Source organism: Taudactylus pleione, unplaced genomic scaffold, assembly GCF_031769625.1.
Source record: "Taudactylus pleione unplaced genomic scaffold, aTauple2 ptg001060l, whole genome shotgun sequence".
NCBI lineage: Eukaryota > Metazoa > Chordata > Amphibia > Anura > Myobatrachidae > Taudactylus > Taudactylus pleione.
Genome location: NW_028285461.1, coordinates 3352543 through 3367459, shown reverse-complemented (window position 1 = coordinate 3367459; position 14917 = coordinate 3352543). Strand labels below are relative to the sequence as shown.

General features: G+C 48.2%; 1 protein-coding gene across 7 annotated transcripts in view; it reads right to left on the bottom strand.

Annotated features, from left to right (window-relative positions):
* The window catches only part of PHF21A (PHD finger protein 21A), a 126211-nt gene that overhangs the window by 17202 nt on the left and 94092 nt on the right, over positions 1–14917 (bottom strand). For 4 of the 7 annotated variants that reach the window (XM_088461516.1, XM_088461520.1, XM_088461517.1 and 1 more), the window contains exons 12-13: positions 12446–12506; positions 1896–2059 (exon numbers count right to left, since the gene is read on the bottom strand). In XM_088461516.1, the coding sequence (XP_088317642.1) occupies positions 1896–2059; positions 12446–12506 (225 nt within the window). Of the gene's footprint in view, positions 1–1895; positions 2060–2118; positions 2142–12445; positions 12507–14917 lie in introns of all 7 variants that reach the window. The other 3 variants (XM_088461518.1, XM_088461522.1, XM_088461519.1) reach the window with 1 other exon arrangement.

Genomic DNA, 14917 nt, shown 5'->3' with positions numbered 1-14917 from the left:
ACGGGCCTGTCATAAAAAGGTGATTATCCACAAGTCTCCTCTGTTTATGGAGAGGCTTAATGATGAGACCAGAATTTAGAGGGTAGATTAGTTGGGTCTCCCAACCATTGCTTCCTGATCCCACCATGTGTACTGCAGGTCTTAAAATATAACCAAATAAATAGTTAAATGTAGAAAAAAAATAAAACTGCACGGTGAGGGGATTCAATTAGCAGCGATGTTCAGCTGCGCACATTTCATACTATTATTACGGTAGCTGGGCACTGCTTCCTTAGCGCCTCTATGGGATGAGAGGAAAACTAGCAATGCTGCTAGTCGCAATGTGCATTACATTACTGGGAACGAGGTAAAACTGGCATTGAGGATACGGGATTCATGTTTACATGAGATAAAAAGCATTTTTTCTTCTTCTTCTTGTCAAATCCCATTTAGCATGCTGTAAAGAGCTGGTTATTGCTATAACCCTTCATGCTTTATATGACTCAGCTCTCTCCTCATACAAGACAAGGCCTGCTCTAGTCTCCAGCTGAAAGTTGTATTTAGGGGTCTATGTACCAAGCGCCTTGGAGAGAGATAAAGTGGCCGGAGATAAAGTACCAACCAATCAGCTCCCAACTGTCACTGTACTGGCTGTGTTTGAAAAAAAAAAAAGGAGCCGATTGGTTGGTTCTTTATCTCTGTCCACTTTATCTCTCCCCAAGGCTTAGTTCTTAGACCCCTTAGGCTTGCAGTTCCACTGCCTGAAGGTTCATGTAAATAAACTTCCTACACCACACGGTACTGGGCAGTCAAAGCGAAACCATCGCTGCCTGGTGAGGCTACAGAGCTACCTTATATAGGATATAGGCCCACCCAAAGGACCACACAGCACAGGAGAGAACTGAACAGAACAAAACTATCACAAAATAATGGAATATACAGAACAGAGGGGACTACAGAAATATGGACTGCCTAAAGACTGAAATATGCAGTGATTATGTCCAAATAATATTTATTCACCAATACTGTAAATATTATTACAGAAGGAAGGTCTCCTAGCTAAATAGTATTGCACGAAAACAAGGGGTAAGTTACCTTTGACACTGCACATGACAACAAAACAGCATTTACATCAGCTATAAAATAAAGACAGGACTATGAATTCAGCAACAGATCCAGGAGAATGACTCCGCATTTGCCAGTTCATGTACGTTTCTTTGCGAGATCAGGGTGTGCCAAACTAGAATATACTTTACACAGTTATTTAATAACTTTAAAACAGCATACAGGGGTCTAGTTACTAAGCAGTGTTAGGAGACAGAGTGAAAAGTGATAAGGTACCAGCCAATCAGCTCCCAACTGACATCTCACAGGCTGTGTTTGAAAAATGAAAGTTGGGGGCTGATTGGCTGGTACCTTATCACTTTTCACTCTGTCTCCTAACACTGCTTAGTAGTATTATATTTGTACCAGGCTGCAGAGGATACTATTAAAAAAGTCACTTTAATGCTGTTATCAATTTAAGCCATTTAAAGGGGTTGTATCATCCCTTGATGCTGCTTCTTGTGACAGTGGTTGGTGGCACCTGACAACCAACCATATGCCACCTGCCTCCTTGGTCTATACACATTGAGGGATGCTCATCAAAGCAGCTTCAGCAAGTAGGGGTGTACAACCTCTTTAAGATGTATGCAGAAGTATTTGAAAAGTCTCCTGAACTTGAATATCAAATGATATTCTATACCAACACAATTCATTATATAGATGCAGTTCCATTATAGACGCTGAACTGCCAGGTGATGTGATCCAAGACTCACAAATCTCTGCCCTGCCCATCGCACATTGCTACTCCCGGCCAGAGCAGTAGGCCCTAATATGTGATAGCAGGGCCCCCCTTTCATAAAGGCGTTACTTACGTCTGTGGCATAAGGATTAGGCCGGGACACAGGCAGGACACTTGCAGGGAAACTACATGTGATCTGTGTCTTTTCGCTTTCAGGGGAATCAGGATGACTGGATGGAGGGGAGATGGGTGGCAGAGCGCTCAAACCCAGGACCGTGTTGTATTTGGGAGGACGACCTATACGTTAATAAACACAAACAAAAAAGAACAGAAACAAAATGGGGGGGTTTACATACCTTTGGCCAGTGTTCCTCATTGGCTAGCATGGAAAAGGAAATGATGCAGCAGATGAAGAAAATAATCGTAATACAATATTACACAGGCAAAAAAGCATAGTACTTGTTAGGTAAAGCCAAGAGAAAGTAATAATAGAATGCGACAGCGGGAAGAAGAAGAGAAAGCTGCAAGCGTCACAGTCACGCAGACACCGTGGCATGGGGAACACAATGTATTAGGCAGGTCACATTGTCGGATTGGGCACCCAAAAACTCACCATTGTATCTCACTAGTGAATAGGTGTGGGAACACGTCCATAAATAAATGTCTCCGGTTACAAAGTGTAGATCACCTCAGTATAAGGGAACTGTTCAATGTGCAAAGTGTTGTCAGATAGCAGCAGTTGGAAGCCCAAACCATACGGCACAGGTAAAGGGTTATGAGGGAGGGGGGAGGGTTGGAATAGGATAAAAGTGGTGTGTGGGCTGGCAAACGGGGAAGTGAAGGAGTGGGAGGAACCTAGAGAAAAGCATAAAAGGACGTCCAAAATAAAGTACGCAAGGAAGGCTGGCGGCAGCGGGATAGTGCTCATAAACCAAGGGGAGCAGCAGCAGGATATCATCCCAAATTGAGTGGAAGCAGCAGCAGAATAGCTCTGGTAAGCTAAAGGGGAGCAGCAGCAAGGTGGTGGTCCCTTAATGTGGATAACGCTGGTAAACTAAAGTAGAGGCAGCAGGGTTCCACCCCTTAACCAGGCAGAGCAGCAGGGAAGGGCTTGTAAAACACATGCAAGTGGCAGCAGGGGGGCGCCCCATGAACAAGGGAGAGCAGCAGCAGGATAGTGCTTCTAAATGAGAGGGAGTTGCAGCAGGATACCGCTTGTAAAGGAAAGCCAGCTACAATAGGGTGGGGCCTATAAACCAGGAGGTGCAGCAACAGCAGGTTACTGACGGGGTGGTTTGAGTATCTCAGAAACCATGAAGTGGAAGGGCAGGAGGGCGGTGCCCATGAACAAGGGGGAGCAGCAGCAGGGTGGCACACCTGCACGAGGGGGAGCAGCAGCAGGGTGGCACCACTGAACAAGGGGAAGCAGCAGCAGGATGGCGCCACTGAACTAGAGGGAGCAGCAGCAGGGTGGCACCACTGAACTAGAGGGAGGAGCAGCAGGGTGGCACCACTGAACTAGAGGGAGTAGCAGCAGCAGGGTGGCGCCACTGAACTAGAGGGAGCAGCAGCAGCAGGGTGGCACCACTGAACTAGAGGGAGTAGCAGCAACAGGGTGGCGCCACTGAACTAGAGTGAGCAGCAGCAGGGTGGCACCACTGAACTAGAGTGAGTAGCAGCAGCAGGGTGGCGCCACTGAACTAGAGGGAGCAGCAGCAGGGTGGCGCCACTGAACTAGAGGGAGCAGCAGCAGGGTGGCGCCACTGAACTAGGGGGAGCAGCAGCAGGGTGGCGCCACTGAACTAGGGGGAGCAGCAGCAGGGTGGCGCCACTGAACTAGAGGGAGCAGCAGCAGGGTGGCACCACTGAACTAGAGGGAGCAGCAGCAGGGTGGCACCACTGAACTAGAGGGAGCAGCAGCAGCAGGGTGGCGCCACTGAACTAGAGGGAGTAGCAGCAGCAGGGTGGCACCACTGAACTAGAGGGAGTAGCAGCAGCAGGGTGGCGCCACTGAACTAGAGGGAGCAGCAGCAGGGTGGCGCCACTGAACTAGAGGGAGCAGCAGCAGTGTGGCGCCACTGAACTAGAGGGAGCAGCAGCAGGGTGGCGCCACTGAACTAGAGGGAGCAGCAGCAGGGTGGCGCCACTGAACTAGAGGGAGCAGCAGGGTGGCGCCACTGAACTAGAGGGAGCAGCAGCAGCAGGGTGGCACCACTGAACTAGAGGGAGTAGCAGCAGCAGGGTGGCGCCACTGAACTAGAGGGAGCAGCAGGGTGGCGCCACTGAACTAGAGGGAGCAGCAGCAGGGTGGCGCCACTGAACTAGAGGGAGCAGCAGGGTGGCGCCACTGAACTAGAGGGAGCAGCAGCAGCAGGGTGGCGCCACTGAACTAGAGGGAGCAGCAGGGTGGCGCCACTGAACTAGAGGGAGCAGCAGCAGCAGGGTGGCACCACTGAACTAGAGGGAGTAGCAGCAGCACGGTGGCGCCACTGAACTAGAGGGAGCAGCAGCAGGGTGGCACCACTGAACTAGAGGGAGTAGCAGCAGCAGGGTGGCGCCACTGAACTAGAGGGAGCAGCAGCAGGGTGGCGCCACTGAACTAGGGGGAGCAGCAGCAGGGTGGCGCCACTGAACTAGGGGGAGCAGCAGCAGGGTGGCGCCACTGAACTAGAGGGAGCAGCAGCAGCAGGGTGCACCACTGAACATTGGGGGAGAGGGAACAGCTGCAGAATGGTGGTGCCCCTGAGCAAGGTAGTACCCCTAAACATGGTGGGAGGAGCAGTAGCAGAGCTGCACCTTTAGAGGAGTGGATGCAGCAGGGTGTTGACTGAAAACGAGGGAAGCATATGTAGGGTGGCACCTGGGGAAAGGTTATCAGAATAAAAAAAATAAAACAGATGGAATGAAAGACTAACATAAAAGAATTAGAAAAGACTCAGCATTAAGAATAATATGTGGAGAGTGTGTCAGACAAAGATAGGAAACTGAACTAATTCTGCAATAACAGCTATGTAACTACGCAATAAGGGGACCACAAATCTGTGTGTGTGTGTGTGTGTGTGTGTGTGTGTGTGTGTGTGTGTGTGTGTGTGTGTGTGTGTGTGTGTGTGTGTGTGTGTGTGTGTGTGTGTGTAACGGTTGTGTCTATATCTGTGTATCCTACTTATGCTACCTGCAGATGACATACAAAATACGCACACTATACACTCAGTGATCACTTTGTTAGGTACACCTGCTCATTAATGACAATATCTAATCTGCCAATCAGGTTGCAGAAAATACAAAAGCATGCAGACATGTTCAAGAGGTACAGTTGTTGTTCAGCCATAAACACCACAGTGGGGAATAAAAGTGATCTAGGTGACTTTGACCGTAGCGATTGTTGGTTCCAGATGGGGTGGTTTGAGTATCTCAGAAACCATGAAGTGGATGGGCACAGCAGCAGCAGATCACAGCGAGTTCCTTTCCTATCAACTGAGAACAGGAAACCAAGGCTGCATTGGGCATGGACTCACCATCACTGGACAGTAGCAGATTGGAAAAACAATGTGTGGTCTAATGAATCTCTAGTTCTGCTGCCACATGCAAATGATAGGCTCAGAATTTAGCAATAACCTGAAACTATGGATCCATCCTGCCATGTGTCAGCAGCTCAGACTGGTAGTGGTGGTGGTGTAGGGAATGTGTTTTGTCACACGTTAGGTCCTTTAATATCTACTGAGCATCATTTAAATGCCACATACCCTGCACAGTGCCAAGATCTCAATCCAATAGACAAGAGGTTTGTGGCATGTGGGTGCAGCTAACAAACATGCAGCAACTGCTACCAGGCCAACATAGGGCAAAGGGATATCCCACAAAGTACTAGAGAGGTGTACCGAATAAAGTGGCTACCGAGCGTATTAGATTATATATTCATTAGTATTCACCGTACTTTGATATTGAGCAGAACGTAGATATTTATGTACATATTGATCAGTTCAATCCCCAAGATCCATTGTCAAGGCTATAGGCCCTGATCTCCATATCATGTAAATATATAAAACACCAAATGAATGTACGGTGAGACAGGGACAGCAGGGGAGTGAACGTGAACATAACATAGTATCATACAGAACAAGATCACTGCCTTTTACCTGTATTACAAATGCCAATTATTCATGAACAGCATAACCTTGAGTGCCATAGTCATGGATGTCTGCCACAAGTATCTATTGAATTGTAAACCTGCAGGCTATAGCACATGAGGGGTTAGATGCTTTGCTTGCCTCACTTAATCAGTGCCATCCTCTACTAATGCACACCTGTCTTTACCTCCCCAACTTTTTATTTAAATTTTTGGTAAAATATCTTGGATGTCCTCCAGTGTTGTTATTTAGCCCTTACCAGTGGCGTATCTACCCCTTGGCCAGGATGGGACTCGCCAAGGGCACCGGCCGAGGGGGGGGGGGGCGCCGCCTGGTGGTGCCACTTGTGGCCAGAGGGGAGATACGCCCCTGGTAGTCCCTGTTAGGGGACAGCTGCAGGGCTGTGTGTTGGTAGCGGAGCCCCGAGCTAGTGACGCTCTACTATGTGGATAACGTTACAGGTGCCCGTACCTGTGTGAGCCGCCAGTGCCCGGCAGTGGGGTGACCCTGCGGGATTTTCTGGCTGGGTCATAGGAGAATGCCAGCAGCTTCTTGTCTGTGGGGACGCTGAGCAAGTGTAGCAGCTCCTCCACCAGCTGCGGCAAGTTGCAGGTAACAGTCTCCAGCTGCCGGAACAGCACCTCCATCTCCAGCACACAGGGCACAATTAGTGACGCTGCACGGGAGTCATACCTCAGCTGCAGACTCACCCTGGCCCGGGCAGGGCTGTGGGAGCAGATCACCTCTCCTGCCCCGAACTCGCAGGGGAACCTCTTATGCGTCAGTGAGCCCGGTCAGAAGGTCGCTACCCAGCACACTGACAACGCATCTATCTCTGGGCTGCACTCGGACCAACAGGTCTGTCAGCGAATCCAGGGACACAGGCCCCCCCAAGTGCTTGACGATAATGTCATCTGGCTTCAGTGATCAGGACTCCAGCCTGCAGGTTAGGAGAGTCACTATAGCCGCAATGTAGCAGGGGAGAGTTGGGACTCCTCTGTCACTGCAATGGTTCACAGACCACCTGGCCATCTTCTTGCTCTAATGCAGAGTTCCAGTCAGGCCATTGCCTGGTGCAGAGCTGCGAGACCCAGTCTAGCTATTGCCACCTGTAAGTCACCCTGGGCTTTTAGGCCAGGGCACTGAGCCCTTATAAGTGATCTGGGCATTACGCCCAGGTCACTTTGTGTTGTAGGCATTAGGGGGTAGGGGACACCAGTCCCTTACATTGCCTGGGGCACTTGGATCCCTAGATACACACCTGGCTCTTCCACACACCTAGTGTTTGAGTGTAAGCTTCTTACACTTATATGCACAGCCTGTGACCTAGTCCACAGTAAGTTATTTTCTATCCTTATTTCCTTCATGCAGCTGGTTCACTATTATTTTTCACTTTCACTCCAGACTCTTGCATACTAATCGGTGCTGGGTCCTTATACAGCTAAGTCCTTCTGGTTTAGTAATCTGGACAAATATTTAGAGTGAATGATTGGATGGGATAGCTCTGCAAGGGGCTTGTAGACAGGGCCTGATCTGTGCTGCGTCAGGCAATTAGCAAATGCAGGGCAAATGACATAGAAAACAGGCGCCTATGAAATCCATTGCGTAAGTTCTGGCAAGGTCCGAATACTGGACCCACATGGATAATAGCGTGTCCTTGTATGGTGTGTGTGCATGATCCATTCAGTATTGACTAGGAATGGTATAAACAGTATACACGAGTGTCCATATTCACCAAGTGGCTAACCCGGCTCAGGTCGTAGATGCAAGGAAAGTGTACGAGCCATGAGGATCATATTCACCTTCACTGTGCATTCCAGCAAGTGCTGTCCTCTCACATACCTATACATTATTTCCTGTTAATTTGACTCCTAGGCATGCAATCTATTCGCTAACTGTAGCACTATCTCCAAAGTGCACCTGTGACATAATGTGCTGTAAGATCTGCTCTGTGAGTAGATAACGGATCACAGTCACCGATAATTCCTTGTCTTTGAAATACTCCCTGGCAGCCCTTACCATGTGTAAAGTCTATTCTGGATAGGGACAGACAGGTAGTATAAAAACACCCTCTGTGGTGGTAAATAATAGTGCTCCTACTCTTCCTTAGTATCCGAGTGACTTCCCAAGAGGCACCTAAAATATATAATCCTCAGGAACAATCTGTGGGAAGCCTGGACTACCAATGGTGTAATAGAAGGAGATGAATTATTAGCAAGTGTAATTCATGATTTTCCTCGTCAATCCTTCATGGCAGTCCTTACAATGGGATGTACCCAAACAAAACAACAGGAAGGGGAATAAGAAGACAAAGGGCCTGATTCAGACCCGCTCGCGAGCGCTATGCGCTTGCAAGCGGGTCGATGGAGCCCCAGTGCGCATGCGCACGACGGAGCGCATGCGCGAGACCTGGATAGCGACGGGCAAGCCGTCGCTCCGGGTCTCGCAACAAAGGGGGCGTGCTGTCGATGTTAAGTGACAGCACACCCCCTTTGGTGGGCGGGCCGGGGGAGTGGCTGCTCTCTGTGAGAGCCGAAATCTCTCTGGGGCTTGCGGCAACAAGACCCTACCACAAGGGTCTCGTCTCAAGCCCGATGGTCAAGACCATCGCAACCATCTTCCTGCCCGCTCGCTATAGCTGTGGGTGGTCACCCACAGCTATACGAGCGGCCAGGAGGCCGTTCAAAAAAAAAAAAAAGTAGCGTCCGGCTCTGAATCAGGGCCAAAGACACCTGCTGCATACTCACACCTTATAAAAGTGGCTGTGTGGGGAACATGGCTCCCAAACGGATGATCAGCAGAGGATAATAAATCCATCTGATAACGACTAGAAAAGGTATGGACAGACGTATGGACAGATAGGTGTCCAGCCTTCTGCTTTGCAGAGTTCCGAGCTTTATCTGTTCAGGAAGCTCGACAGAATGTGCTTTCTGTATTACAGGTACATCATGTCCATTTTTCTTACATGCCTTAGTATTGACTTCCCGCCTCCATGTAGAAATGGGTTGCAAGGAAGGAGCATGACCCTTTCTAGATTCTGCACGAATGATAAATAATTATTGTTCCATCTTCCTAAGCTCTTCAGTCTTGGACAGATACATACTGTACCGCTTGCTCTGGAAAACCGATCAGTGACTGGAAGGGACAAACCAGTATTCAATAATTTGTAATGGGTATTTTGTATAGGAAGAAGGGTAATAAAGAACCCTATCCGCCATGCCCACATCTTGTGATCCTTGCTTTCCATATTGGTGTTAGAGGGGTCTGATAGCAACAATAGACATTGTGGGGGTTCTATGATTTTGTCTTTCATTAACAACCTTGAAGTCTGGAAAAGGTTGCCTAGCGCTAGAAGAAAAACTGTCTGTTGTGTGGGTCTTCCATCATAGCGTCTGCATTTGTATATTTCTGACGTGAGGAAGGGGACTGAGAAAAAAAAAAAAACAACTTTCTGGTCTTAAAACAATGAGCTTCATCTATCATTGCATCTAGTATTTCGTCAAATGTAAAACTCCCATTATAAGGAAGATTAGTTGACCTACATTTATTAGTAGATTTACTAACCTGCAGTTTGTCATACCAGCTGATTATTGGCGGTTTTGACAGATCTTTCGAAAACGGCAACAGAAATAAATGCCAAACCAGGTTTGCTTAGCATCTGTTAAGCCGCGTATCCGCTTGCTGACTGAGGAACGTTCGAACGATTACGACATTGTAATAGTACAATCTTTCCTCTTCCTCTGCAGTGCCTACACTGAACGATATGTCCCTCAGTGTAGGCACCCTCCCTCATCCCTAAACATGCCCAGTCTGTTGTTATCGTCAGATTGACCGGCATGTTCAGGCGATGATTGATGTCGGAAACGACCAGCGGGAGCGCACATCGCTGGTCGTTTCCGACATTTTCATGCCAGATTTGTGCACGATTAATGAGCAATTGAACGATAACGATATCGTTATCATTCAATCGCTCATTTTAAATCGGCAAAGTGGATATCCACTCTTACAGCTGCAGTTTAAATCTATCGGTCCAAAGCCGCCAATCATCAGTGGTTTTGATAAACCGCAGGTTAATAAATGTACCCCTTAGACTTAGGGCGGAATTCAATTGTTTCCTCGTGCCGGTCCCCTGTGTAAAGTGACAGGAGATCGTGGGGCGAGATTCAATTGTCCTGGGCGCGACTGGGCGCCCAAACGCCACTTTTCATGCATTTAAGGTACAAACCCCCCTCGAGGGGTGCGAGCTGAAATGCCAGCGCCGGCTGCTGATCGCGCCCGACAGGAGCAACAACTGAACAGCTCCGTTGGGTGCGTAGGTGGCTGCAAACAATTGAATTCCGCCCTTAGCATCTACTTTCCAGAAAGGTAGCCAAAAGATTCCTTCTAGCCACCAGAGAGGATGTTACCATACTGGCTTAGGAAGCACAGATACCCAAGGAGGCATGCATTAGGTTATCTAATGGGGCAGATCCCAATCCCCATTATCCTACATGGAGATCTTGGTCTGGTACTATTTATCAAACTATAAAAAGCTACAACTGGCCCAACTGGCTGAAGATGGCAGTAACTGTGCTGTACCTGATGATGGGTACAAACTAGACAATTTGTCATCTGATCTGGCAGATCGGAGCGACATACCAGGCACATCGTCTAGTGTGTACCCGCTATGTCACTGACTATGAACGCTCCCGCGCATCGTCAGTGACATCCTCCGTTGAACCTACATGCAGGTCTGACGTAGGATGTCGTTAGCGAGGGCCCTGCTGCCGAATGCAGCATGGCCCCTGCCGTCGCTGCCGGCATTGGCAAGTGTGTGTGCACTTGCCGATGCCAGGTTCCGTCGCTGAAGATGTCAGGCACACTAGACATCGGCTAGTGTGTACCCGGCTTAAAGAGGCATTAACGCAGGAGAGAGCTCTTCCAATCCATTTCAAGGCAGCCTCACAAACTAGCACCGCACATGCCCGGTGTCAGAGATTGCAGTGAAGCGATAGAGCTGAACAGTGAAGGGATAGCTGTGTCAGGAAAGCCTCTTGTTGGACCTGCTCTCCCAGCAAGAGCTCTTTGATAAATTGAGCTGAAAAACTTTAGTATCTTGATATGGAATGTAGCGTTCATTCTAGCTCCCTACACCTGTCACCTCCTGTGCAGTTCCACTTTCCTGTCTGGGGTGTCGCTCTCTGGTCTGGTACTTCTAGCACACACTGGTCGGTATCTCAGCAGTTTGTTGCATTAGTGGAGTGTGCTAGAAGCACCAGAGCAGACAGCGATATTCAATGGGACAGCACCATCATTTTAAACTTTTGTTTGGAGGAGGAGGAATGCGCCAGCCTCGCTTGCATTTACACGGCTACTAAAGCAGCGCTGACGGTACATTTAAGACAGGCCTAGGGACCTTTATGCCACACAGAATAGAATAAAGATCCTACATTTCTACTGAAGGGTAATTTTTTTTTTTAGGTAACAAATAGCCATCCAGAAAACGATCTCTGGTCCTGATTCAATACCCATCGGAAATTGCGATCGCAACTGCGATCTCGTACGGGACGCTGTGAAGATATGCTAATGCTTACCAAAGCTAAGTCGGCATAAAGACGCCCACTGCTGCTTTCTCATAATCGTCCAATGACGCTCTTCTGCGTAAACATAGTTACCATCGACGCACAGCGGCCAGCCGCGCAACATTTACACCAGGTCCGACCAGCCGCAGACACTGCTAGTCTCCTCGCGCGCAGTGAGCACTCATACCGGGTATGCAAACAAAGTGGCTAATTTATGCACGCCAAGGAAATGGCGTTCAAACGGACAGGCGCCTGCATGGCCGGCAACTGCATTGACCTGTTACAACCCAAGTACGACCTATTCATCGTTAAAGGAATATGCGATCAAAATGCAAAGGACACTGCATTGCTCGGAGAATGCGCAATTGCTAAAACACGCAGCATACGGTTAGCAAACATGGCTTATGTTCAACTCAGCTTCAGAACCCTACTACAGCAGATATACGGCGCTCTCCAACAAGAGACAGTAAGAGTTACTGATAACACCGCTGGACCGCAGCAACTAACCACATTTGCTCTCATCGTCTAACTTGCTCTGGACAGATAAAAGCCATTTGCCGACCGTCTGTTGTGGGGTTAGTGCGAGGTTTGTAAGAATGGCTCAGCGGTCGGTCCTTTCTACAGTTTGTACCGAAAGCTGTTGTGAGATATAATATATATATATATATATATATATATATATAGAATTATAAAAAAATGACCTTAAAATAATAAGCTGCTAGACGATGCTCCACTTGCAAAGTGTACAGAGAGACCATGAAATATTGTATTCTGTTAAATAGAGTCTATATGCAGATACTAAAGGCATACACTACAATTTAAGCATTATAGGCAAGAGAGTTAGTAGAACACCATCTGCAGAGAGAGTCATGCAGGTCTTACAAGGCCCCATTGCTGTCCCACAAATGCCAGGCCTGCTCTAAGCTGACACAAAGCAGCACAGACAGAGAGCAATAGGAGAGAGAAGCAGAAAGAGTGCAAGCTCTGAGGGTTACCTCTCTTCCGTGTTCCCGGGTGCATTGTGCTGTTCAGGTACGTCACTGCACTCTTCTTACGCTGCAATGGAGAAAGACCAGTCATTATAAATAAACAGCGTCACACCGCTGAGGATACAGCTCTGATCGTTGGCCAGTTAACTAGGAACCACTGTTAAATGAATGGATGTTAGCACATATACGATACACATATATAGATGTGTCCTCATACACGAATGCTGCAGTCGCGCCAAACAGCCCTCCTAGGCTTCCCAAGTCCTGTCTGACACAAGTGTCTCTTTCATCTGAAAATGCGACTGCAAAGAGAATACAAAATCTGTGCTGATTAAATTGATATGCGACACTTGTATATCTGAGTGCGACTGAGTCACTGAATCTATATACGCAGTGCGACGATGCAGCGGCCGCGGCTTTTTCTTCCACGCCAAGTTCCGTTAAGCTTTGTAGAGACTCAGTCGCAAACAGATATGCAATTGTGGCATATGAAATTAACCAGTGCAGTCTTGTAAAGAGGTTTGTTGCATCAGTTTGCCACTAAGACGCATCTTCAGGGGAAAGACGCTCAGCGCGAGCCAAGTCGCTCGGGACCTGGCGGCTCACTCGCTCCAGACATTACAGTTCAACAGCATTAGGGCAGACTCACATGTAATTGGCAATAAATCAATTTATAGCACATTTTCATGCATTCAAAGTGGACAATATGATGAACGTTTTCATACAAGCGCACTCTTTCATTTGCGCTACTTGTTGCAACAGAGTGGATTGTTTTTTTATTTGGCCGAAACACAACAACTTAGACCCCGGACTTCGCTGTTAATAACTCTGGGCTCAACATTACAACAGTACATCTGGCTTTATAGTGTAGTTAGGGCACAGATGCCTTTTCTTTTCAGTATTCTGCTATTAGCACAACTGTAAGGCAGGGTACACACCTGAACGATTTGTAATCATTCCGATTTCCTATCCAATTTCCCTTGAAGGCAGAACTTCCTAAATTGAGCGTACACGCTGTCCAATTTCGCATAAGATTTGACAATTTGTTGAATCGTCAAATCGAATGCGCTGTACAGTGTACAGTGGGCTGATCGTCCGGTTGTCCGTACACACTGTGCGATTGGCACCTTATCGTATGCGTTATCTTATGATTGTCTGTGCAGCACAGACAATCATAAGACATCGCATACGACTAGCGGGAGCGCGCAATTGTGCGTACACACTATGCGATTTACACGATTCATCGTTCCACTTACCTTAATCGTGCCGATACCGTCCTGATGTGTATGCACCCTAAGATCAGGACGATTTAGACCACGCCTACTTTAGGCAAGGGTCTGTCCTGTTTTTGCTAAGCTTTATTCCCAGAGATGCAATACGTCCTGGTTTTCCCGGTAACATACTGGTTTTTGTGCATCTGTCCCGGCAACTGTGTTTGGGACGCACAAATGCCACGATTTACAGTGGAGCCGAGGTCGGGCACTGGAGGGCGGAAGAGAAGGCCTATTACGTGGCTAATCACTGCCCATACTCCTGGTTCCATCTGCAGAGTCCGCCACGACCTGCTACTTCCTGCTGTGTGTGCCAACTGCACTAGGGAGCACCCTGCTGCGCCATGTAAAAGTCTTCCTCACCAGTCTGCCCATGAGTACCACCTCTGATTGTGCTCCAATTGTATTATCCATTGCCTTATTTCCTGCCCTCCATTAATCACTTTTTCTACTGCCACCATGTCTTCTCGCCCCCACCCAATACCCGTCCTCACCCCCTGCACCGTAAACACATTGATAATGAAGATGCATATAGTCAGGATACACCGTGAACTTTAAATATGCTTTAAATGTCCAAACACAACCAAAATTCTATATACAGCCTGTATTTCTCACTGCAGTATAATTCCCATATTATGGGATTTATGTAATAGGGTGCGGTGCAGGCTGACTGCGCCACTGCGATCCACGTGAATGTGGCCCTTTTTTTATTTTTTAAATATAGCAACCCTAAATATTCCTTCTGTCCACAAGAAATCAGGCCTGATTAATCTACACATGCAGGGGACAGCATGATCCACAGAAGGTTTAAATGACTATACCAGTGTCTCTTTGCGTATCACTGCGATATAGGGAGCTTACAAAGGCATAATACAATGTTCCTAATACCCACTTTATGTAGGATATTAGTACCCTCAGGACCTCATTCGCTCTGAATGAGGGCGGCCGCATCTATTTTCTGAGCCGGCCTCCTGGTCGCTCGCTAGGCTGTGGGTGACCACCCACAGCTTTAGCGAGCGGCCAGGTTGATGGTCGCGATGGTCAAGACCATCGTGACGAACAGGGCTTGCGACGAAACCCTTGTGGTAGGGTCTCGTCTGCCACAAGCCCCAGTGAGCTTTTGGCTCTATTAGAGCCGGAAGCTCACCACTGACATCACGAGTGATATCAGTGGGGCCTCCCCCAAACTGCAGCCGTTCCGTTGGGA